The 23,380-nt window shown below is 34.0% G+C and overlaps 2 protein-coding genes across 8 annotated transcripts in view; both read left to right on the plus strand.

Annotated features, from left to right (window-relative positions):
* The first annotated feature begins 320 nt into the window (after positions 1 to 320).
* Positions 321 to 6,905, plus strand: LOC135832202 (zinc finger Y-chromosomal protein 1-like). Of its 5 annotated transcripts, none has more exons than XM_065345436.1 (17): positions 321 to 517; positions 616 to 762; positions 891 to 971; positions 1,044 to 1,142; positions 1,224 to 1,520; positions 1,641 to 1,912; positions 2,013 to 2,161; positions 2,242 to 2,438; positions 2,509 to 2,729; positions 2,872 to 3,007; positions 3,091 to 3,259; positions 3,339 to 3,579; positions 3,655 to 3,741; positions 3,813 to 4,089; positions 4,179 to 5,296; positions 5,379 to 5,636; positions 5,714 to 6,905. In XM_065345436.1, exons 15-17 carry the CDS (start codon positions 5,289 to 5,291, stop codon positions 6,642 to 6,644), a joined length of 1,197 nt encoding a protein of 398 aa, XP_065201508.1. In that variant the 5' UTR covers positions 321 to 517; positions 616 to 762; positions 891 to 971; positions 1,044 to 1,142; positions 1,224 to 1,520; positions 1,641 to 1,912; positions 2,013 to 2,161; positions 2,242 to 2,438; positions 2,509 to 2,729; positions 2,872 to 3,007; positions 3,091 to 3,259; positions 3,339 to 3,579; positions 3,655 to 3,741; positions 3,813 to 4,089; positions 4,179 to 5,288; the 3' UTR covers positions 6,645 to 6,905. The 5 variants fall into 5 exon arrangements, with proteins under 5 accessions (XP_065201508.1, XP_065201588.1, XP_065201425.1 ...); XM_065345516.1 differs by having other exon boundaries at positions 1,224 to 1,400; positions 2,845 to 3,007; XM_065345353.1 differs by having other exon boundaries at positions 1,224 to 1,400.
* A 217-nt stretch (positions 6,906 to 7,122) lies between these two features.
* LOC135832556 (uncharacterized) overlaps positions 7,123 to 23,380 on the plus strand; it is a 109,374-nt gene continuing 93,116 nt past the window's right edge. The window contains exons 1-4 of one of the 3 annotated variants that reach the window (XM_065345926.1): positions 7,123 to 7,412; positions 7,980 to 8,115; positions 8,202 to 8,929; positions 9,013 to 9,177. In XM_065345926.1, the coding sequence (XP_065201998.1) occupies positions 8,257 to 8,929; positions 9,013 to 9,177 (838 nt within the window). In that variant the 5' untranslated portion in view covers positions 7,123 to 7,412; positions 7,980 to 8,115; positions 8,202 to 8,256. Of the gene's footprint in view, positions 7,413 to 7,979; positions 8,116 to 8,201; positions 8,930 to 9,012; positions 9,178 to 10,399; positions 10,706 to 23,380 lie in introns of those variants that run through there. The other 2 variants (XM_065346007.1, XM_065346089.1) reach the window with 2 other exon arrangements.

Here is a 23,380-nt window from a genome sequence, read left to right on the forward strand (position 1 = left end):
TCGAGTACTGTTTTGTGAAGAGAACAGATATAAAATGCGATTTTTGATTATTATCCCTTTTTCCGAATTTCGATCGATCATTAAACGAATGAAGGCGGAGGCACCGAGGCCAATCAAACTCAAAGTTCTGAAAGTTCAGAAATAATGAGTATGCATTTTCATTGAGATCTTTGTTGAGTTTATCCGAAAAAAGAAAAATGCAGGAACCATGACAAGCGAGGGTCTTACTTTAGTCTGGAGTCTGTTTGCCGGAGCTGAAGTTATCCTCATCCTCATCCTCAGCCACACGAAAATTCACATTATGCAGCAAAGTGCAGCAGCGTTTCAAAAACGTTGCGTAAACGGTGATTGCATGATTTTTTTTCTTATCACTACTAGGTTGAGGTAGGTAATTAAATTAAATTAATTAAATAAAGGTGATTGTTTTAAGTTGAAATTAGAAGAAGACTATGATGAAAATCTTTCTCTCATATTATTAGAAGCATGACTGGTGCGTCGTGTCTACTGTGTATGAATGGTAAGATAGATATGAATACGATACGTGTATTTAATCATTCTATATTTCAATTCTCTTGTATTAAATTCAGTAACTAACCGAATTATCGCTCGTTTTAGGTATCCACAGTATTTTAGTGGTGTTAAGCCGCCGAACCTGAAGTAGATACGATTCTAGTTTAATCAAAGCCAACGAAATCTCCAACACCATCACTGATCTAGGATTTCCTAGTTATTAATGAAATGACCAAGACTGTCGAAATTATGGTTAGTGTTTCATGAATGCATGAAGATAATATGATTTTCGGCGGAAATTTTCAATTTATTTCGTTTCGTATTTCTCAGATCACCGGCATAACTTGATTTTGTTTCAATTTTTGTTCGATTTTTTTCAGAGTTGTTACTGTTCCAGCCTTTACCGGTGAGGCGGTGACCGCTCTGCAGAATTTTGCTTTCGAAAGTTTACCCATACCAAAGTAAATATTTCACATAGCATATACCATGGCTATGAAGAGGAATTTTCATCGATTTTTTCATTAATATTTCAGGTGGTTTATATTGCTCCTTTGAAAGATCTCGTAAAAGAACTGAGAGATTGGAAAGTAAGATTTCAAAGGAAACTGAAAAAGAAATTGTCGAATTGACGGGTATGTGTATTTTATATCTAGTCTTCCGGGTGGATTATTATTTGATTATGATTACATTATAATGCGAATACGATTCTTTAGGTGATGTTACGCCCGACATACAAGCCATCTCATCCGCATCCATAATTGTAACAACCCCTGACAAATGGGGCAGTATTTCACGTAGTTGGCAAACACGTACTTATGTGAAAAAAGCTGTCTTGATGATAGACGAAATTCATCTTTTGGGAGAAGATCGTGGACCGGTATTGATAGTAGGTAATTGTTTCTCGAACAAACTTCATCGTTTCTCATATCGAAAAGAATATTCGTATTGTTGGATTATCGACTACTTTGGCCAATGCGCAAGATTTAGCCAATTGGTTAAGAATGGACGAAGTACGGAAATTTTTTCCATCATTCAGTGATTCTCTCCTTAGTCCTATATTTCATTTTTTTTTACAACTAGAATTGTTGTGATAGAAAATTATGACACAGCGTGATATTTTTTTTATACAGATACGAATGTACAATTCTAGATCATCTGTTAGACCCGTGCCTTTGGAAGTGCATGTTAGCGCTTTCCCGGGCAAATATTATTGCGCACGAATGGCTTCCATGAATAAGCCAGTTTTCTAAGCTATCAAACAGTATTCGATTTCTCAGCTTGTTCCTGTTTTGGTTTTTGTGTCTTCTCGCAGACAGACTCGTCTTACTGCGATGGATTGGATTTACTTGCGCAATTGGCCTCCGAAAATAATTCTAAGCAGTGGCTTAAAATCAAAGAAAACGTAATTATTGATCAAAATATTTCGTCAAATAAACATGGAGACAATTCTTGAGAAAATCTGTTGATGAATGTGATTGTGAATGTGTGATATTTATTTGCAGAAAATGGATAAAATATTGGAAACGATGGAAGATGATACTTTTAAAAATGGTATTAGGCTTTGGAATAGGCTTACATCACGCTGGTCTTCAGGAAAACCGAAAACCATCGTAAAATTGTCGAAGAATTGTTCGAATATTAACATATTCAAGTAAAATTTCACTAGTTTTTTTTCTCCTTGAAACTTCGAATTTTATAAGTGTAGCTAATTTTGGAATGTTCTCATCCTAGATTTTAACCTTAGTCTACTTCAGCATTAGCCTGGGGAGTAAATTTTCCTGCACATCTGGTTATCGTTAAAGGAACCGAGTACTACATATGACTGTAAAAGCCATCGCCACGTTGATATGCCCATCAAAGATATTCTGCAAATGATGGGAAAAGCTGGTCGACCGCAGTTCCATAAATCAGGCATAGCTGTTGTAATGGTAAGATGAGTCACGTTCGATTTTTAAAAAATTGTGGGAAGATTTTATAACTTTGATGTATCATTTTAAGGTGCGTGATGTGAAGAAAGGTTTCTATAGAAAATTCCTTTACGAACCGTTCCCCGTGGGATCGAATCTATTGGCTGTTTTACCTGATCATCTGAATGCCGAAATTGTTGCTGGAACGTTTAGAACATGGCGCAGCAAGAAGATGTCAATGATTTCCTGAGAAATTTGAACAAAGGCGCTGTAACGACGTTACAGAACTCGCATTGCGTTGTTTTAGACGAGGTAATTTTTGTAGTGTTACGTAAGCTTCAAGCTTTACCAGTGAATAGGAATTTTTTAATTTTATTATTTTTGCTGGATAATCGTACTCTGTATCCGACCACATTTGGTCGTATAGCTTCATATTATTATGTTATAATTATAGCCACAATGCCATGCAACATTTCGCTATAACAAGCTGAAATCAGATAAATGAGTATCAAAAATCTCCTTCATGTTGTATCGCATGCTTCCGAATACTACGAAATTCCCGTGCGTCACAGTGAAGAAATTTATGACACGTAAGAATTGAATTTTTTCATTCGCAGCGAATTCGGAAAAATTACATAGATATTGACGTATTGTTTGTATTTTAATTTTATAGAGAATTGGCGAAATGTTGTCCAGTGAAAGTAGACCCATCTACTTACGATTTTCCGCATTCGAAAACGTATTTATTATTACAGGCTCATTTTTCCCATCTCGTTTTAGTTTGTACCGATTATCAAACTGATTTGAAATCTGTTCTGGATCAGTGTTTAAGAATTTTGCAAGTAAGCAAGAAACTACGACGATACAGGAGCTTGAATTTTATTATGACTCATTTCGTGTTGTGAACAAATTATTTTTTAGGCTATGATTGATGTCTGCGGTGAACGTGGATGACTGGTTTCTACCCTTCGTGCTCAACAATTGATACACAGATGTTGGTTCCAGGTCGTTGGGTGACGAATCATCCTTTGCTAACGTTGCCTCACATAGAACAGAGACACGTGTACTTGTTTACCTCCGGCGTTGCATGAAACTGTGTGATCGTTATTCCGAATTGATGAACATGCTGCAGAATGAGTTCACTAAATCGCAGATCAATTCGGTAAAATACTTTTTTTCCCCTTGAACATGAATTTTACAAATCAACCAATTTGTAAAATTATTGCCATTGTTTTAGATTTACGAGGTATTGTGTAACTTGCCAAAAATTCAAATCAATTTTACAATATCGGAATCTATACAGCAGAATAAATTTGACGACGAGGTAAACTTATGAATTTCACGATGATATTGTTCATGGATTTTTATTAATCGCCTGTAATTGTTGATTTTCAGGCGAATAATGCTCCCAAAATCGAAGTCGTGGATTTACACAAACCTATTGTCGTTCACTCAGGAAAACAGTACGTGCTGAATTTGAGAATGATTCAGCTGGCTAACCGGAAGGATATACGGGTTCATGCTCCAAGATTCCCTAAACCTAAAGGTGAAAGTTGGTTCCTAACATTAGGTTGTATTAGAACGAAAGATTTACCGTCTATGAAAAGGTTCACATTTGGGCGAAGAACACGTGTCTTTCATTATTTAATTTACAAGGTTCCTGATAAAACTGGTGAGCTATTTTGTTGAAATTTTCTACCTGTATTAAATATTCTTTAGTCATAATAATATTGTTTTTAATGATTGTTTTGGTCATTATAGGTCGAGAATGAATAATCATATACCTCATGTTCGATTCATATCTTGGATTAGATCAGCAGTACAATATCACGTTGGATATTGTTTCTTAGAAACATTTTGATAGCCAATTTTTGTCACCCTTTTTCACGTTTTTGTTTTGTGATTAATTATATACCTACCTACTTATTTTTGTTACCTACTGAATATAAACAGAACGTAAATTTATATTTTTCGTATTTCATAAGGTACCCACATAGAAAAATGCAAAATCGTGAAAAAAATTAGATAATTTTATTATTATTTATCATCTATATCCATAGAACAGTCTACATTTGTACAATCGCCACTTCCAACGTTGGTACATTTACAGAATTTTGTTTACTGCTTCGCGATGTACTACATATTTAAACTGGCGATATCACGTTCTAAATCTGTATCCAACAACGAACCGTGATTTTCTAGACAACGTTCTCGATAATGCTAAAAGTTTGTTTCAATGGCTTTAATAGCATCTTCAATTTTCAGGAAATTATAACATGTAAGTATTTTTAATTTATAAACGAGGGCAGAAAAACTCAGAAATCGACAATTCTTCATTTTTATTTCATTTTTTTACTTTTTAGTTTTTGGACCAAATTTTGCTCTTTTCAAAAATAACTGATTTGACACAAATTAGAAATCATTGTTTCTAAATTTTCTGCGGAAAATAGGATATTTTTTGATATTTCTGCAAAAGTTGGGACCTTATGGCAGTTTTTTTTTACAATGCATTGGAGAGACTTTCTTTTGGACGAAATTTTGTATTCGATACTCGCTCAAAAAGTATCGATAAGTATCGAATTTTGACACCACTAGTCTGGAGTCTGGTAGAGGGATTTTTGGAAAATTAAAAAAAAATTTAGTTTACTACTTCAAAGTTGTCAGTTTTCAACTGTAGGTAACACTGCGATCTAGAATTGTAAACAAAAATAAGTAAGGTGCGCAACCGACTTCACATTCACAACTTCACTAGAAAAACGTTAAATTGTTATCTGCTCTACCAAGTTTACTGCATTCGAATTTGTAAAATATCCATGATGGATTATTAATTAGAATTAGAAATTAGTGTCAGTATTGCTGCCCTCGGAAATCATGGACAGGTGAGTAACATTTATGAGCCAATGTTTTTGTGCTTCACTTCACCCAACGTTTAATTCCATGCTTTTTTTCTTTCAAAACCAGCTGCAAGTCCCAGTGCAACGTATGTTTAGCGGATTTCGACGACATCGAAGACCTCGCGATTCACAATTTGGACCATCTCGTGATCTCAATTTCATCAGTCCCGCTATGCCCATTTTGTGAAATAGAAATGCCGGCTTTGGCAGACTTCTGCCGTCATGTTTTAAACCATTTCATCGAAGGTGAACTGGAACAGGCGAGATTCATTGAATGGTTGTCGAAACAGAATAGCGATGACTTCAACAGTACGAATAGAACATCGTAAGTACAAGTAGCGCTATCATGTTGGCCCAATTCCATTTTTCATTCTAACAAATTATGGAAAATTTTCACTACAGAAAAGAAGAGTGGAAACCAGTAACGGTCGAAGTATTTGAAGTACGGTTACCAGTCATTACTCGAGATTTCAAATGCTTGTATTGTAATAAGATGTTCGGTGGTCAAGGCCAAAAAAGCGTGAACCACATCTTGAGCCATTTTCCTCAAATCTCTAGTCGAAGAAAAGTACATGTGGTGCTGTGGTTCACGAGGTTTTTCGAAACTGTGGAATCGACTTCCATTGTTGAAACTTACTGCAATTATCTTCACGAGATCAAAAAACTTGATTCGAATTCGCACCTGTTGGAGAAAATCTCAATGTTCGAAAATGATAACACGAATAAATGTCGTCTATGCCAATGTCAACTACCAGATGCAGCAAGTTTATATACTCATTATTTTAATTATCATGATACTCCCATAGTATCTTATTGGAACTGCTCGATATGCAATTATAAAGAAGCAGATAGCACCGAATTCGTGAACCACGTGTATACAAAACATATGAGATGTATTTGTGGTAAAAAATACCGAAGTTTCGATTCTTGTCTTAAACATTCGAATAAGTGTTTCCGAGCTTGCCCTTACTGTAAGGTCAAACTCCCTTTCGAATCTATGATCAGGCATTTGAATAGAGGAAGAAAAGATTTAATCTGTCCGTATTGTGGCGATAGAGAACACGATTTGGAAAAGTTGAAAAGCCACGTACGTAGCTGCTCTTCGCCAGTTCCTGGTGTTTCTTGTCCGACCTGTAAGAATTTCAGATTCAACGAAGACGCGAAATTAAAGGAACATTTGTTAGAATGTAAACCCTGGTTCGATGATTCTAGTGAGAATAAGCCTTGTCAACCGTCACCGTTTCTTGAAAAAAATAACCGCATCAACGTTTACGATATTCGAAGTTATTTGGACGAAAAAATAGTTGGTATGATAGAAGATAAGTTTCTATAGTAATTCATCTATGTTAATGCTTTGTTAATTTTTCCTTTTTGAGTATTATTTTTAAGAAATGACGATTTCCTGTTATGTTGTTGGGAAGAAACGTGTGTTCTACTCAACTAACTCTGTTTACTTGATTTAAGACTGAATTTTTTACAATTATTTGTCAGTATTTTGTACACTTCATCTTCATTGTATCAATGTGAGAATATATGATAGGTACTTTGAAAAATGAGCTCTCTTGCAATATATTTATTTTTTACATCACTTCAATCATTATCTAAGTTTTTATTGCATTTTTTTTTTCAAGTTTCAAGTTCTTCGAACCGAATGTAAAATGAAAAGAAACATCGTAGAATATTCTTTAAAACTACGTATTTTTTTCGATAAAAACAATATCAACTGGAACCCTTATCTACATCCGTTTTTCCATTAACCTAAATCGAAACCATTGTATGCATAATTAAATAGCGAAGTAATTATGACAATAATTACAGCTGTGTCAATGTTCTATGTACGTGAACTTTTCAATTTTGCGAACAAAACAAATAAGAGCACCTGTACACGAATTTCTCTAATGTGGGATGTTATTTGGATGTAATTTTTAGTTGATATTTGCGACGTACTCAGAAACATATCAGTTTCGGTCTGTTTTATTTTATTGGAAATCGCAAAATTTTCTTCGGAGTAGTTTCTTTCATTATTTTATCAATTTGTGGTCGACGAAAGACGAATTGTGAATGTATTTTGAATGGTAAAAATAGATGAAATTGAATTGAGGTAAGTAATGAATCAATTTCATTTATTAGTTTTAAATTGACTAATTGAGAAATAAATGAGAATTCGGATTTTCGGAAATTCCGCCAATTATTTCATTTTTTGTGATAAGGGATCTAAAACGCAAACTGAGTTCTGTGATTTTTCTTTCGATCAATTTGAACTTCAGTTGCAACTTGCATGGATTACTGTTTACTGAATATTTTTCTACGAGGATATTTCTTCACTCCAGGTACCTGATTTTACCATTTTTCCTCAGATATTTCAGAATATATTGTTAGAATTGTAAAACTGAACAGAAATTTTGGTCAAAACAACGAAAATTTTAAGTTCCTCAGTTTGCGACTTAGATAACACAAAAGTCTTTCTTTTTGAGCTTTCTTGATGTGATTTTCAATCATTTTTTTCACTTCTTAGAGCTGAAGAAAATCCTCGTTTTCTGGTAAAAACGGTAAAAATTCGTAAACTAAAAAATTTGTGATTAAATTCTGTCGATGATTCATGTTTTTGCAAATGATTCGATCAAATTATTGCATTATTTATTATTTTTAGAATTTACTTTTGCTATAGTTCGAATTCTTGAATTAATTCAAAAAATGCTATCGTTGCCATGCTGAAAATTCCAGATTTTATGGTCCACTACCACTCATCAGATCTCTTGCTGCGTAGCTGCGTCTTCGTTCTGCCTCTTCATCTTCATCTTTTGGTAAAGTAAAATATTCCTATCTTCATTAATCTTGAATACGAAACTCTGTACAACTAGCAAACTAATGCCAGAAAATTACTTTCCAGCAATTACTTCGTTCATCACCTCATCGCTTACTCATGATCAAGAACCGCAGTTAAAATGTATGAATTATCCTCCAAGACAATATCTTCGAAAGAAAGACTCACATCGAGATTTTACTTCGTCCAACCAATCCATTCCGGTGTATTATTAAACACCGATGATCCAGAATACGAATACTTCAACGCTAAATATCTTTCGTTTTCTTCGAACCCTCTAGCACACTCGGATTCACATTCAAAACCAAAATTCACGAAAGTTTGCGAATTTTGCGTCAATCCGGTTTTTCAAACCAACAATGGATACGAAGTTTGCCCATGTGGAAAAACCTCAGAAACTCGTTCACATTCGGTGAAAGAAACTGAACATCGACAATCGAGTTCTGAGAAGTCATCCGAAGAAATCGACGACAGTTTTAAAAAACAGAAGATTATTCAAGTCACCAGGAGTTACAGTTGCGATGAGAATAACGATGAAAATTTTAGAAGAGATAACAGAAGAGTTTCTATTCTAGTCGACGAATTGCTGTTGAAAATTTACGGCGGTAATAGGAAATTCAGCTCGGACGGTACAGATTTTAGAGATACCGTTGATTACAGTACAGATTCGTCGAATAGTTTTATATCCAATAAACCTAACGTTTTGTTGAAGAAGAAACGATCGTTCAGTGGAATTTCCGAAGAAACGTACCAGAAATGGAATGCATTTATTAGAGCCAGACTTATGAGTAAAAGTACGTAGGTATATTTTTCGTCGAGTAGGTAATTGAAAAAAAAATGTAGTGAAGTACCTAATGGTATTTTGTTCATTGTATAGGTTTAAATGAATTGAGGATTTTAAAGAAGACGCTCGAGTACAACATATCTCACGCCGGAAGGCAATTAATATGTCAATTAAAACGCAGAGATCTTTTATTCTCCCGTCGGGATGCTCAGTACGATATTCTTACAGCTTTCTTGCAAGCTAAATCGCCGAAACGAAGTAAGTAATTTCACGTGAATGTTTTTTCGTTGAATCGAACGAGTAAAACATCCATCCTAGTAAAATTTTAGCTTTTTAATTTACCGAAGGATCGTTTAATGGGTAAGGTTACCTGTTGAGTATTTTACTGTTCTATGTATGTATACCTATCACGATGAGCTGTTAATTTTGGAATGAAATCCTTTGTATTGGTCTAGTGAGAATTAGAAATAGGAAATCGAAAATCATTAAGGATTCGCACATTTGAGAAATGAATTCTATTCGTTTCTGTCCTATAGAATGTTGTTAGGATGTATCCCCTATTTTTTAATTTGTTGTTGCGGTTGGTAATTAATCCTACGAACGATAGCAATCTAACTAGAGGGATCATTTTCCATATGAGGTTAACATTAGCACGACCAAACTTTTGCTGTGTTTGAGGAAGGTATAGGACTACTACATGGGTTACGTAGGTAATAGGTAATATTTTTTCGAGTTGGGAAAACTTTTCCAATACTTTCACACTCGTTTTACCTACTGTATCTAATCTCTACATACATATGTTACTTGGGACAATGGACATGGAAGTTTGCCTAACTTATAGTATAAAGGAACCTTCATCCTATTTGAACTTTTTATCTCGATTTACGCTTAATGAAGTTTCGATTCAAAACTTAAGCTATATACACTTCGATCTGAAGTGAGCCAGGTGCATTGTATTTTCATGAAGTGGTTAATCGATAACTCAACGATCGTTTCGTGGGCAATTTTTTCATTAATGTTTTCGAACTAAAGCTCGGACCCAGCAGGTGTTTATTATCATCACACAAAAGCGTATCGATTCACGTGGAAATATAGATAATTGAACCATGTGCAGATTTCCGAAACGATGCATTAAAAGCTTGGGGGCTGCTAAAGCTCTCTACTCATGTGTTGCATCTTCGACTACCTATATACATACAAAGGCCTCGAAGATGATAGAGCGTAGGAGGCTGGCGATTACGATGAATTATTCTCGTTTCAGGTGAATTACACGATAACGTAATTTTCACCGTATAAAATTTGCACACACGTTTACACATTCGCAATAAAAGCTGCGGTGTCTCGGCAGAATGTTATTTTTTTAATGCCTTGCATATCGTGTACACGTTGATTTCCGGTAAAAATCAATAGCGACGGAAGGGAGGCGAAGCTTGGGCGCTTGCGTATGCTCGACTTTTCTTACTCATTTGATAAAGAGAACTTAGTGCACCGAAAGCTTCTCTCGACGCGAATACTCGCTAGTTTCGTCGTACATTTTTTACACGTGTACGTAATTTTATGCACAATACCAAAATGACGATACCGAATTCGATACTCGTCGAACCAGAGGCGATTTTTTTCACATGATTTATTATTTTACACGTGTTACAAACTGTCGTATTTTTGGTAGCAATGTTACGTTGATTTTCATAAATTAACTAGTTCCTATCTTATTTTTTTTTTTTTGGCACGATGACATCGTTATTTAATACTTTGAAACAGTTAGCTGTACAAGCAGGAGTGCAAGGTAATTTTCCAACTTTTTAATTGTTTTATAAAGTTTACCTTTTAGTTTTATTCGTGTCGAGAAACGTGTTCCTGTTACAGTTCATCAAGGCAGGAGTTCCATTATCATCTTTTTTAATTATGATTTTCATTTTAAGTATTTTTCTTTTTTTCAAACAGCCACCGGGTACTGAATTAAAATTAGATATGGTTTGCGTTAATTAGCTGAATTAACTAAAAGTATTCCTTATTACCATATTTCGTACTAATTTCTTCCGCGAATTTGAAAGTTAATATTTGTTCGTGTAAATTACCGATAGGTATGGTAAACAAGCCATACAAATTACTAATCTCCAAGAGTCAATGAAACTTTGTATTATTATGGAAACCTTTTTATTGCTTCAAGAAACACATATGTCGTATTCGAGTTCTAATTTTAGGCAGGTATTTTATTCGAAGAATTACTTTTTGGCTATCACATTTTGTGGCATTTGAGTTCCAATAAAGCAGTAAGAAGTTGTTGTTTGTGGGCTTATCTGTTGAAGGAGAGAACTTGCTTCAGACAATTCGATGGAACATTGATGTAGTAATAAAGTAAAGCATGATTTTCACCTCGTCCCTGATTTTTTTGATTAAAAAACATCTCGATGGTGCTTTTCTTATATAATTTCGAGTCAAATTCTCCTTTTACTAGATTTTTAAAGACGTTCGAAAGTTTTCCTGTACAAATATATATTTTTTCGCCGGCATAGCACGTGCTATGATTCACGCATTACATTTCCCTGCTGCCAACGCTACGCTGTTCCTTTTAGAAAATGCTGTGTACCATTTTTAATTTCCAGTCACCCCTTTACATAGGTATACTGGAGTACCAACGAGTCCTCAATTTAACCGTTATGCAAACTATAAGGGTTACTGCGTGGGTGATTTTAATTTTGAAAGTTATTGGTTTGTGGACAGGTCAAGAGGATGGTATTGATTAGAGCGAAGTATTTTTAGATGATTATATTTCTCAAGTCTTTATAGTTTCGATTTTATTGCTGTATATAATTATTTTTAGAGTGGAGAATTTCACTATTGTATGGAGAACTTAAAAGCAATTTGTTAAATCAGCGTACCAAAAAAAAGACTACGAAGTTTTTTTTTTCGTTGCGAGATTTTTGTTGATTGATTTTTGGTAATGAGGCGATAAGGAAGTAAAAAAGTAATCAATTATCTCTTCTTTTTTTATGCCTTCGTTTCGATGGATTTTTCAAAATTATTTATTTATATTGTGAATGTAATCGAAATTTTTATAAAAGTGGGAAAAAGTTTTCCTCGCCAGGGAAAACGAGACATCTGCATGGGTTTTGAGAATTTCTGCAAGAGTCAGATGAAAGAAATTCGTCATGGCACCTTTTAAAATTTTTCACATTATCTGAAAATTCGTCAAAAATTCTAAAATAAACTTTTGGCTTTTAAAATTTTGTTCAATATTGAATTTATTTGATTGATTTCTTGAGCACGAGCTCTCTCTCTAAGAAGATAATCAATAAATTGAAAATTTTTTAGATCAACTAAACTGGATTTGAATAATTTAAATTGATTTACATTTTCTTTAGGGGAGGGGGGACTTCTTCAGTCTTCAAGTCAATTATACAATGAAACCACAAAAAAATCAATTTAAATTGATATACATTTTCTTTGGGGGGGGGGGGATTTCTTCAGTCTTTTAATCAATTACAATGAAACCACCAAAAAAAAATTAATCAGATAATCACAAATTGGTGTCTCTCCCGCAATTTTTCTCGTAGGACCCGTTGTTTTTTCAAAATTTTATCAACTTTGATGGAAGATTTTAAATTGTTTTCAAATTTTTTCTTTCCTAAATCGATTTTTAAGCATAAGAAAATCAAGGAAAAATAACTTATGGAATATAGAATTTTCTATTCGTGGAGTGTGATTAATTTTTTGTGAGGAGAGGAAGAAGTAATTGTTTTGAAAATTTTCAATCAAAAATTTGTACAAGAGTTCAATCGTTGCGATGAAAAATCTCAAAAAATAAAAGGTCCTACCCCCCCCCCCTTCCAAACAACCGAGAAACTGAATATTATGGGTAGAGCTTGAAAATTTCCATTTTGTAGAGAGTGGATCAGATCCGAACATTCGCTTAATCCAATGTGATCAGACCAAGATCGGATACAAATTAGATCTGATCAGATTCAGTAGACAGGCGCTGATTCAATCTGATCAGATCTGAGCTAGTCAAAGAAGATCGGATTAGATCTTTTCAAACCTGATCAGATCCGATCATTTTTCCCTCAAGAGACTTTTTAAAAATATTTTTCTAATATTTCGGGCAAATATTAAAAATTTTCCAAAGATTTATTGATCGATGTTTTCTGCTAGCGTCAAAATAACCCCCTCCCTCTCTCCCTCCCTTTTTTTGAAATAAGAACATTTGAGGAGTGTTAAAAGCGTTAAAACAAAACACACAAACTCCATTTTTCTGATTTCCCAGAAAAGGAAAAAAATCTCAGAATGGGGGATGAGGGAGTGGGTCAAATGGGGCATCGATGGAAAGAGAAAATTCATACGAGTGTGAAAAGTATAATTGTCCACTTTTTTATGCATATGGGAGGGGGGGGGGCGAGGGGAGAACAAAGAAAAAAATATAGTGCATTTTGAACTTTAAAAAAAAGTTTTAGTGCGTTTTGATTAAAAAATTATGACCTTTGCAACACAGTTTTTATATAAAAAAACGTTCAAAATAACCCCCTCTATTCGTCTCTTTCGAAATAAGAACATCTGTTTTACATTTTATGTATATTTTTTAATGATAAATGATTCCTTAAAGTCGTTGAAGGTTATCAACAAACATAACCAGATGATGAGTTGCCTGACATGAAAATTGAAGGGGCAAATTCCTCTTCAAAAAAATAGATTAAAACAATTTTTCAATTATGGGAACAACTGGATCCAAAACTGGCCGAATTGAAGACGTCATAACAAAAAGGGGTATATATGACACATATGTCCTTTTTGAGACGAATCCATATTGTTATTCTTCAGACCTTCCTCTATCATATGAGACTACCCCCACTTCACAAAGTCGAAAAACCAGTGAGATATCGCCATTTTAAAACTGCGAAGTCGATTAAAAATTTACTTTTTCAGAGATAATGGGTTACTCATGGTCGATTTTGTGTTGTCAACCATTATTTACCTGGTTTAAATCCAAAAATTTGCTCAAAAACATTTTTAAATCAATAGAAAAAAAATTGGCCAAAAAAACTTGTCTTTTTTGTTTTTTTTTTACTCAACATAGCGATCTTTTTTCGGAGATAATGGGTTACTCATGGTCGATTTTGTGTTATCAACCATTATTTACCTGGTTTGAATCCAAAAATTTGCTCAAAAACATTTCTAAATAAAAAAAAAAAATTGGCCAATTTTTCGCTTCAAAAAGGACATATAATTCGAAATGTTTGAGCGCTTACCGCTAACACACAGTTTCCTCCAGACTGATGGTGCATAGCATTTCATATAGTTAGATAGTGGAAAAATAAGATAAAATCGTCACCATGTTCAAATATGGACATTTCTAAACTTCACAAGCACTCAAACTTTCAAACAGTTTTTTCTCAAAATACAACTTTCACACATATGTCCTTTTTGCTATGACGTCTTCAATTTTTCTCTTGAATTTTTTTAATATCTTCACCTCGAAAAGGGAATTTTCAAGAGTTCTCAATTTCTAGAGAAAGATTGAATAGAACAAGAGTTGTAGTTTCTATTTCAACGATTGTTCTCATTTTTCTTTCAATATTTTATAAATGCAGCATGTGATCAGTCAGGTCGATGCTCCCTCAATTTCAAAAACTAAAAAATGATTAGGAGGAATTTGCATATTTCGTGATCTACTCATTTTTGCCTGTTCAGTTACATCATTCGTTCGATACTCGTAAGGTTACTCTGTTTTTAAACTAAGATTTTTGCTTTCTGGCCAGTTAGGTACATGTTGAAAATTTACAAAAACACGAGATATTTTTTTTCATAAATTTTTCCAGCTGTTTGAAAACTCGAGTTTACAGGAACATTTATGAGGAATTCGGAAGTATTATACTTTAGAATAAATTGCTATTTGGATGAAAGAAATTAGGGGAATGAGGAAATTCTAATCAAGTGAGTGGATTCAGGAAAATGTTAGTAATTTTATAAAGTTTCCTGAGTACTGTAATGTGAAGATATAGAATTCAAGTTTTACCAAGCTAGATTTTGAACTAGTAGAAGAACTTTCATTTTTTTGACACCCTCAGAAAAATTCTGTCTCCTCAAATTAAAAGGAGATTTATTGATATGTCTGTAGAATTCAAACATTTTAAAGACCACTTTAAAGATCTTTTTCACATTCAGAATGTGTCAAAAAATCCAATATGAATCATAATGAATGAAATAGAAAAAAATTTGAAAAGAGTCCGAACAAACTCCTTAATAAAGGACTGGGTTTAACTCGTACCGATTTTCAAATCTTTTTTAAAAAAATCAAATCAAGAGTTAACTATAGTTAACTCCGAGTTGGAGTTGAAAAAAACTACCACTCTATTTTTTTTTTCAAAATTTGCTAAAAATCAAAAAAATAAATGACCTTTGACCTGTATCGAGGCTGGAGAAAAAATTATGTCGACCTTCCTAATTACCTCATTGATAACACGAGTGTAGGTCTACGTTGAAAAATTGAACGAAATAGAAAGATCCAAGACAGTGTTGAATGAATCGGCTTGAAATATCTAATCCTTTGTACCGACGAAGAATTTGTTCAGCATCAATAAGACATTTCTGAACTTTTTCGCAAAAAAGGATTATGAAAGAGTTGAAAGCGAACTACTATATGAAGTAGGTACCAAGTCTTTCACAATAATTTTTTATTATTCCGAAAATCCTCGATACAGCGACGAATTTCACAACTCTTTAGAAAATCTTGATGCGAGTTTCTCGAGAGTTTGATGACCTTTTTTTCCCGTAGGCTATGAAAAGACTCTGCGTAGTCTGTTGTTTAATAAAGAAATGCCTTACTTATACGAATGATGAAAATAACTTTGTAGCTTTTAGGTACTTTTTTTATATTGCAACATTTGCCAAGTGTAGGTAGGTAGAAGCAAAATACGTAAATTATTTCGATTAATTGAAGCCAAACGAAGCGAAAAAACATTGCGAATGGGTTGCATTAATTTCTCTACCCGTCAACTCGTCACTTTGCGCGAATTGCAGATAATATAATTTATCCGATTTAAGTCGATGAAAAAGATGTCTGCGAGCGATTGCAACAGCAACAGCGTATTTACACGGTACGTTGAACTAAAATTTATACAGGTGGTTAAAAAAATTCAAATTCCCAGCAGACCGAAGCTTTATAACATGGGTGTCGTCATTCGTACGTACCTACGTACCTATTTTGTACACAGCGAGAGATTTTCCATTCTCGTTTATTTTTCAACGTGATATACGTCTTGGTATCCTGAACTAGTTTATGTATCACTGAGTAAAAGAAACAGAGACGACGTTGCAGTGGGTGGTGGTTTAAAAAAAACGACGTTAATTTTAAATGATGGAATAATGTACCGAGGGGTTTTTATTTATTTAACATTTCGCGTGGATGATTTGCTAAGGCGAAATAACATTTTTCATGTTTTGTTGTCTTCCTCATCTACTGTTTAGTTGAGCGAGTTCATCCGACGTGAGCCAAGCGTGTAATTTTTTTACTTTACTTAATCACTTTTTATATGGCATAGAAGCTGGTTAGAAAAACCTAACGAGATAAAGTTGTAAAGTGTATAATGTTGATACGTTTTCGTAAGATTTTTTTTTCTCTCAAGTTTTTGACCCACTTGATTCGAGTAGGGAGTTTCACTTTCGAACGTGTGGGTAGAAAGAAAGTAAACCTTAATGAAAACTTTTACCCGAATGTGGAACATTAAAAGGTTAGGAACGTATACGAGTTTGAAACGAGACGAATACTCGAGCCTCTTGAAAACATGCTGGCTTCGTTCGAGAATTTTTTTTTTTTTTGTAAAAATAATATGCCGATTCGTACTTGACACGTACCCTATCCTATGGACAATTTGTCGAGCAAGTTATTCGATAATTTTGCAATTTGTAGATCGACTAAAGGGTTACTTTGGGCCGACTTGGGAACAAATCTGGATGAAAGTTGCCACGTATAATCCGAGATTTTAGTTACACGCTTTATTCTGTTGGCTGCGAACTTCTTAACGAAGAATGGCTACCTTTTGATAATATTTTATTCAAGAGGTTTATCTCGAAAATCCACCATCACACAGTAATAAGATATCCGTTGTATAGAATTTTTTTTACGCAGAGTTCATTTTATATTCAAAAACGTAAACATCCCTAAGGTTCGTTTTGTTATATGTGAATAATTTTACCAGCGTATTCGATTGCATTGCGGTTCGATTTTTTAGAGTCGTGATGTCGCCGTATCATGTCCTCTGGTCGTGTTGTTTGTTGATGTTGTAGAAATGCGTTTGTGTGGGTGGGTTTTTTTCAAATCTAGTGTGCGTTTTTTTGGTGTGTATGTGTATTGTGTAAAACATTTAATGTTATTTATGGCCATGTGAAAAGCGACAATTTCATTAATTTATGGCTTCGGTCTGTGTGTAACTAAATGTTGGTAGTGCTAGCTCGAAGCTTTGGTTTGTGGATGCCAGATTTTAAGTAAATTGTGTTTACGGACACGAGCGAACTTGGTTTTTGGCGCGATTTTATCTATAAACATGACTGTGTTGAGTGGGAGGAGGAGAAACAGGGGTGGTTTATTTCGTAGATTGGGAAAGAGTGTTGTGGTGAGATTCAACATGGAAAAATATTGTTAACAGGTTGAAATAAACAACATGGAAAAGTAAACTGTGTCCGGAGAAAGATGTTAATTTTCACGATAGATAAAAACTTTTTTTTTTTTTTGGCCTTTGTTAAGTGTTGTAAAAAAATTTATACGAACAATTTGACAATTCATACTGAACGATTTCCAGTCCCCTCTCTTTACACCTTCTCTTCTATCAGCGACAAAATCATTTTCGTTATTTTCCCCCAATTTTTCACTGAAGTAAAAGCACAATTTGTCAAATTTTGCGGAAAAAGTCTCGTTTGTTGCCAAAAAAAATTGCTAAAAATGATCGTTCTTGGACAAAAATCAAAAATTGCCTGAAAATCTCGTGTGTTCTTGCAAAAAGTTGCCAAGAAGTCTTCTACCCACTTTTTGCCAATAACGCCCTAAACGTAAAAAACTAGACAGCTAAGCAAATCTTAGCTGCAAAGTGTGCGTAGCTAGCTGCCTTTTCTACAGCTATAACCGCTATTACATATTATCTAAGTAGTGCATAAGTGACTCAACCATGTCACAGTGATGAGAAATAATAATAATTTCGAAACTCTATTTGCATTTGCTTCAAAATAGTAATTGTTTTTCAGTGTTTTCATATCTTCCAAATTACAATACCTATTTCAGAAAAATTTCTAAGCTTGCATAGCTACTAAATGAAGAAATTTCTCGTTGTTTTTCATAGTTTGCATTGTTTTAAAATTTACAAAATTTCAAATCAATTTCCCGAATTCCCCATTGCTACAATTTCATAAAGTTTTCAATAAATTTTCAGAATTTCGCATTGCTGCTGAGTTAGGAAACTTCAATAAAGTTTTAGAATTCATATTGCCTCTAAATGACCAAATTTTGAATAATTTTTCAGAATTCTTATTCTCTTCAAATTACAAAATTTCAAATTCAATTTTCAAGTTCATATTGTCCACAAATTGCAAAACGTTTACTCAATTTTTGGAATTCACATTGCCTTTAATTTTTCAGAATTCTCATTATCTTCATATAGTTACCTACCTATATTACATACAATAATTCATAGGTATAATTTTCAAGTTCACATTATCTACAACCTATAGAACTTTTAATCAATTTTTGGAATTCTCAGTGTCTCTAAATGACAACTTTTCATATTTTCTTTAGAATTTCCATTGTCTTCAAATTTATAAAATTTCAAACCAATTTTCAGAATTTGCCTTTGATTCTAAAATTATTATTACCTAAATCATATAAAATACATGTGTTAAGAATTTGCATTTCCTCTAAATTACACAAAAAAATATGGGTAATTTTTACAAAAAATTTTGACTACATCCGTATCTAGCACAATAACCGGATCCCATTCAAAAATACATACTAAGTATGATAAAATTTGTTTTGAAACTCAGTAATTTCCAACTGTTCAGTTACAATAATAATTTTTACTGTAATCTTATAGTAAAAATCATCATTTTAATAAATTTTGCTATAACATTAGTAAAAATCATTTTGTTTTAATCATTTTTACTAAAGCATGATAATAAAAACTACATAAACCAAGGTTGTGTAAAAATTACTCATTTTAAAGTAATTTTTATATCATAAAAAGTAAAAATTACTCATCATAAGGTAATTTTTACTGTACTTACGGTGCTATAGGTATAGTAAAAAGTATTTGAATAAATGAAATGAAAATTCATTTAGCAAAATGATATCATCATATTTCATAACTTTGTTTTTATAAATTAAAATGAGGGGGCTACAGGGTTCAAAATTCGTTTTTTTTTGCACCAGCATCATGTACTCAGTACTCACTCCACAGCATTTACCTATCCAATATTTCCAACGAAAAATCCGTCACCTATACTTACCTACCTACCTGATGGGGATTCGAACCTGGGACCCTACAATTCCTATTCCTACCTACATGCTCTAACCATTCGACTACGAGTTCACATGGAGGGTTAGGGCATTAAAAGAATATATTTGTTGGGTAAACGCCCCACCAAACCACTCCCACTTGGAATATACAGCTAACAGATGAGGGGTGTAACAGGGTACAATGAGACAGCTGATTTGAAAAGCTGTGATGGAATAGACTGGGGGTATAGCAGGGTACAATGAGCGGCAGGTGTTTTGCAAGTCCCCTTTACCATTTTTTAGGAATTTATGCATTAAAATAATGAACTAAAATTGCAATTACTCAGCAATTACCCATCCAAATTGAATGAAAATTAATCTATTCCCTCCGCCTTAATGATTCTCAATTGGTGTCCAATAGGTACAAAAAAACGGTTGGATAGCTTAAGAGAACATTCATTGTACTTAAATGAAATTTCATTTCTCAAAGTGAAACCAAATAGTGTGCTACGCACACTAATAAGGAAAATTCTTGGGAGTGTCTTCAGAGGCGGTTTTACCGAATGGCACATGTGTACCATGGTAGTACACAGCGGCAAATTTTTGAATGATTTCAAAAATTTCATTCAACAATTCGACAAATTGGGTAAAATTTGGTAAAATTTCAGATAAGGACCTGTGATGAAAAAAAAACATTATATTTTACTTCTTGAAACACAAATTTTCAAAAGCTTTTGCCCTCGCTTCGCTCGGGCTCAAGCTTGTTTTCTTTTATTTTTCGGAATCAAAATTGAAATTTCTATTCTATGTAAGTTTAAAAAAAATTGAGTTTTAATGCCAAGAAATAAACTCTTCACCTTCACATAAAAAAGACATTGTTTATATGCCTCTCAAAATACATACAAATTTTCAGACGTTTTCGCCTTTGTTTTGCTCGAGCCTGTTCTGATTTCTTTTTCAAAAGTAACTTCCTAAAAAAAAACACAATCCAGTTCTAAAATTTCAAAAACCAAAAAGTAAACTACTCGCATTGAAAAACACCGTTTTTTGGCATCTCCAAATGAAAATTTTCAAAATCTCTCGGCCTCGCTTCGCTCGGGCCAATTTCTTTTTCATTTCACAGTAAACAAATTTTACGTTTGAGGCTTCCAAAAATCCCCAGGCAATGCTTATTGGTATATTTTTACTACATACATCAATCAAAAAGAAAAATTGGGTGCTAGGGGAGGGGGGTAAATTGCTAATGATGACGGGGCGGCAAAAAATTTCGTGCACACAGCGGAAAATAATTAAAACCGCCCCTGAGTGTCTTCATAAATGAGATTGAAGAAGATATCAAGAATACTCCAAACGACGTTGGTATTCCTCCATAATGAAGCTTGGGAAATCGACGACCTCAACACCAAACTTCCATCTGCAAGAATCAAAACTGATGCATGGTATCATCTTTGTAAGTTGCGTGAATTAAAAGAACAGCAGAATTTACCTTCGATCACCAGCAGCAAATTACATATTTATCAACAAATTGGATCTCAAGCATGATGTTTACATTTCATTGAATAATTACATCTAGGTTTCAGTTTATGGAGCCTGCGCTAATAATGGATTTCCACATGCAATAGCTGGTATTGGAATCTGCTGGCATCCTGAGGAAACAAAAAACATCTCAGAAAGAATCATGAACTTAACGTTACCTTAATGCCAAATCTGTGTATGTCCATCAAAAAAAAATTGTCTTTTTGTGTCACTGATAAGACTCTGGGCCCTGGGGTGCCCTGAATTAAAAAATTTGCATCTGAGTGCAGTAAAAGTGCACCACAAAAGATGCACAAAGCTGACCAATGTTCAATCAGAACTCAACAAACCCTTGTGAACATATCCAAACCTTATCAGTGATGCGTAAAATTGTACTTTTTTTGTATGGACATACACTGATTTGGCATTAAAGTAATGTCAAATACTATCAACTAACAATACTGGTAACTCCATTTAAAATACATTGAGCGTTTTTGTCGCAGCAAAAGCGCGATCTAAACAGCCTGGACTGAAACTAACTCTTATCAAAAATGCTCTGATTGGTTGGTTCATCACTGGTTTCAATCTTGCACGTCCGGGAGATTCAAATCAGCAAATGAGATGCTTGTGTAAAATTTATTTACATGCCAGGCCGCTAGGAGGATAAAACACTATTTTTTGATGGAGTTGCCAGTATTGTTAGATGTTAGTTGATAGTATTTGGTAACATTAAATTATACTCTTACAAACAGTTTATCACTTATTACAAGAACTGCTAAAAAGTCTCGCTTTTTAACAAAAATTGAGAAAAAGTTTCATTCTTAACAAAAATTGTCAAAAAGCCTTGCTTTTTTTAAATTATTGTTGTAGCCTCTCATTCAACCAAAAATTTCCAAAAGTCTCGCCATTTGTTAAAATTTCCATAAAATCTCATTTTTGACATGTGATCTATTGCATTCAATTTGAGACATTAAGCTGGGCTTTTAAAAACATGAAAAATTATTTAATAATCTTAAGAGACCAGACAGACATGCAAACAGGTGACCTTGAGAGGCTGAGCAGGTAAGTCAGTGACCTTAAGAAGTCAGATAAATCAGTCAACAACTGCTTACCGTAATATACCAGACAGACAGATCAATGACCTTGAGAGGCCATTTTGGAAAAAAGACTACTACCTACCTTGAGAAAACAGGCGTATGAGTCAATGACCTTTAGAGGTCAGACAGGTAGACATATGACCTTGGGATGCTATATTGATGCTCCAATGACCTCAATTAATTAAGAAGTCAGACAGGCAGACTGAATGCCTTCAGAAACTAGACAGATGGGTCAATGACCTTAAGAGGTCAGACAGAAAGACATACGACCTTGAGAAAACAGACAGACAGACGATAGACAGTTTGCTCAGTGACCTTGGAAGGCCAGACCGTCGAGTCAATGACCTTAAGAGGCCATACAGACCGACATACATGATCTTAGGAAATCTCCAATGGCCAGAAGCCAGACAGGTAAATAATGGGCTTGAGAGGCCAAAAAGACAGGTCAGCAATAACCTTAATAAACCAGACATACAGGCTGACAAACGACCTTGGGAAGTTTGACAGATAGATAGGTCAGTGACTATTTTCTAATAAAACTCAACATCCTCCGAAATGTAAGAGAGGACAGACAATTCTTCTTCCTCACTTGCCCGTATCCGGACATTGCGACTACAAAATTCCCGCAACCAGTTTTCTTCTTCGATATTGTTGTTTTAATATTTTTTTTGTGTAGTTGACCAAATTTGGATACCCCAACACATGAGAGGGTAGGAGGGGGGAGGGGGTTGTATCCGAAAAATCAATCAAGTGTTTCGGTTGCTTCCCTTCTTCCCTTCCTCATATCTTTTTTTTCTCAATAAAAATAAGCGAAAAAATTTATTCTTCGGAACAAAAAATTGTTTAAATTGAAAGTGTGTTGATTTAATCCAGTTGAACTTTCAAGCAACGGAGATTATTTCAGAATTCACGAGCTCGTTTGCAGAAGTTCTATGTTGAGGAAAAATATATAACCATTTTACCGAAAATAATTTAGAATTGAAATTAAACTCCAACCATTCGCGCGCTCTCTTATTTTTGTTCCATTCTTTTCTTTTAGTATTTGTATTGTACTCGTATATATGGGGTACCTGGGAAAGATAACAATTAAAAAGACTTATCTTCTTTTCGGATTGATTTAAACGTTGAAAATTCTTTCAGAAAAAGAAAGCACAGAGCGTAAAACTGTTTACTTTTGCTCGAACATGTTTTCAGAATGCTTAATAACTAGCTTAGCTTTTTCGCAAAGGTCAAGAAAAAGGTACATTGTGAAATTTTATCGTAAAGGATTCCAATGCTATAGTTATACGTTGAATGTTGAATCATCTTTGAAAAAAAATTTTTCAATAATTTCTGACTGGTATAGGCGATGAGAAAAGCAGAAAAAACTTCGCCA

The sequence above is a fragment of the Planococcus citri genome, chromosome 1, assembly GCF_950023065.1.
Source record: "Planococcus citri chromosome 1, ihPlaCitr1.1, whole genome shotgun sequence".
In the NCBI taxonomy this organism is placed as follows: Eukaryota; Metazoa; Arthropoda; class Insecta; order Hemiptera; family Pseudococcidae; genus Planococcus; species Planococcus citri.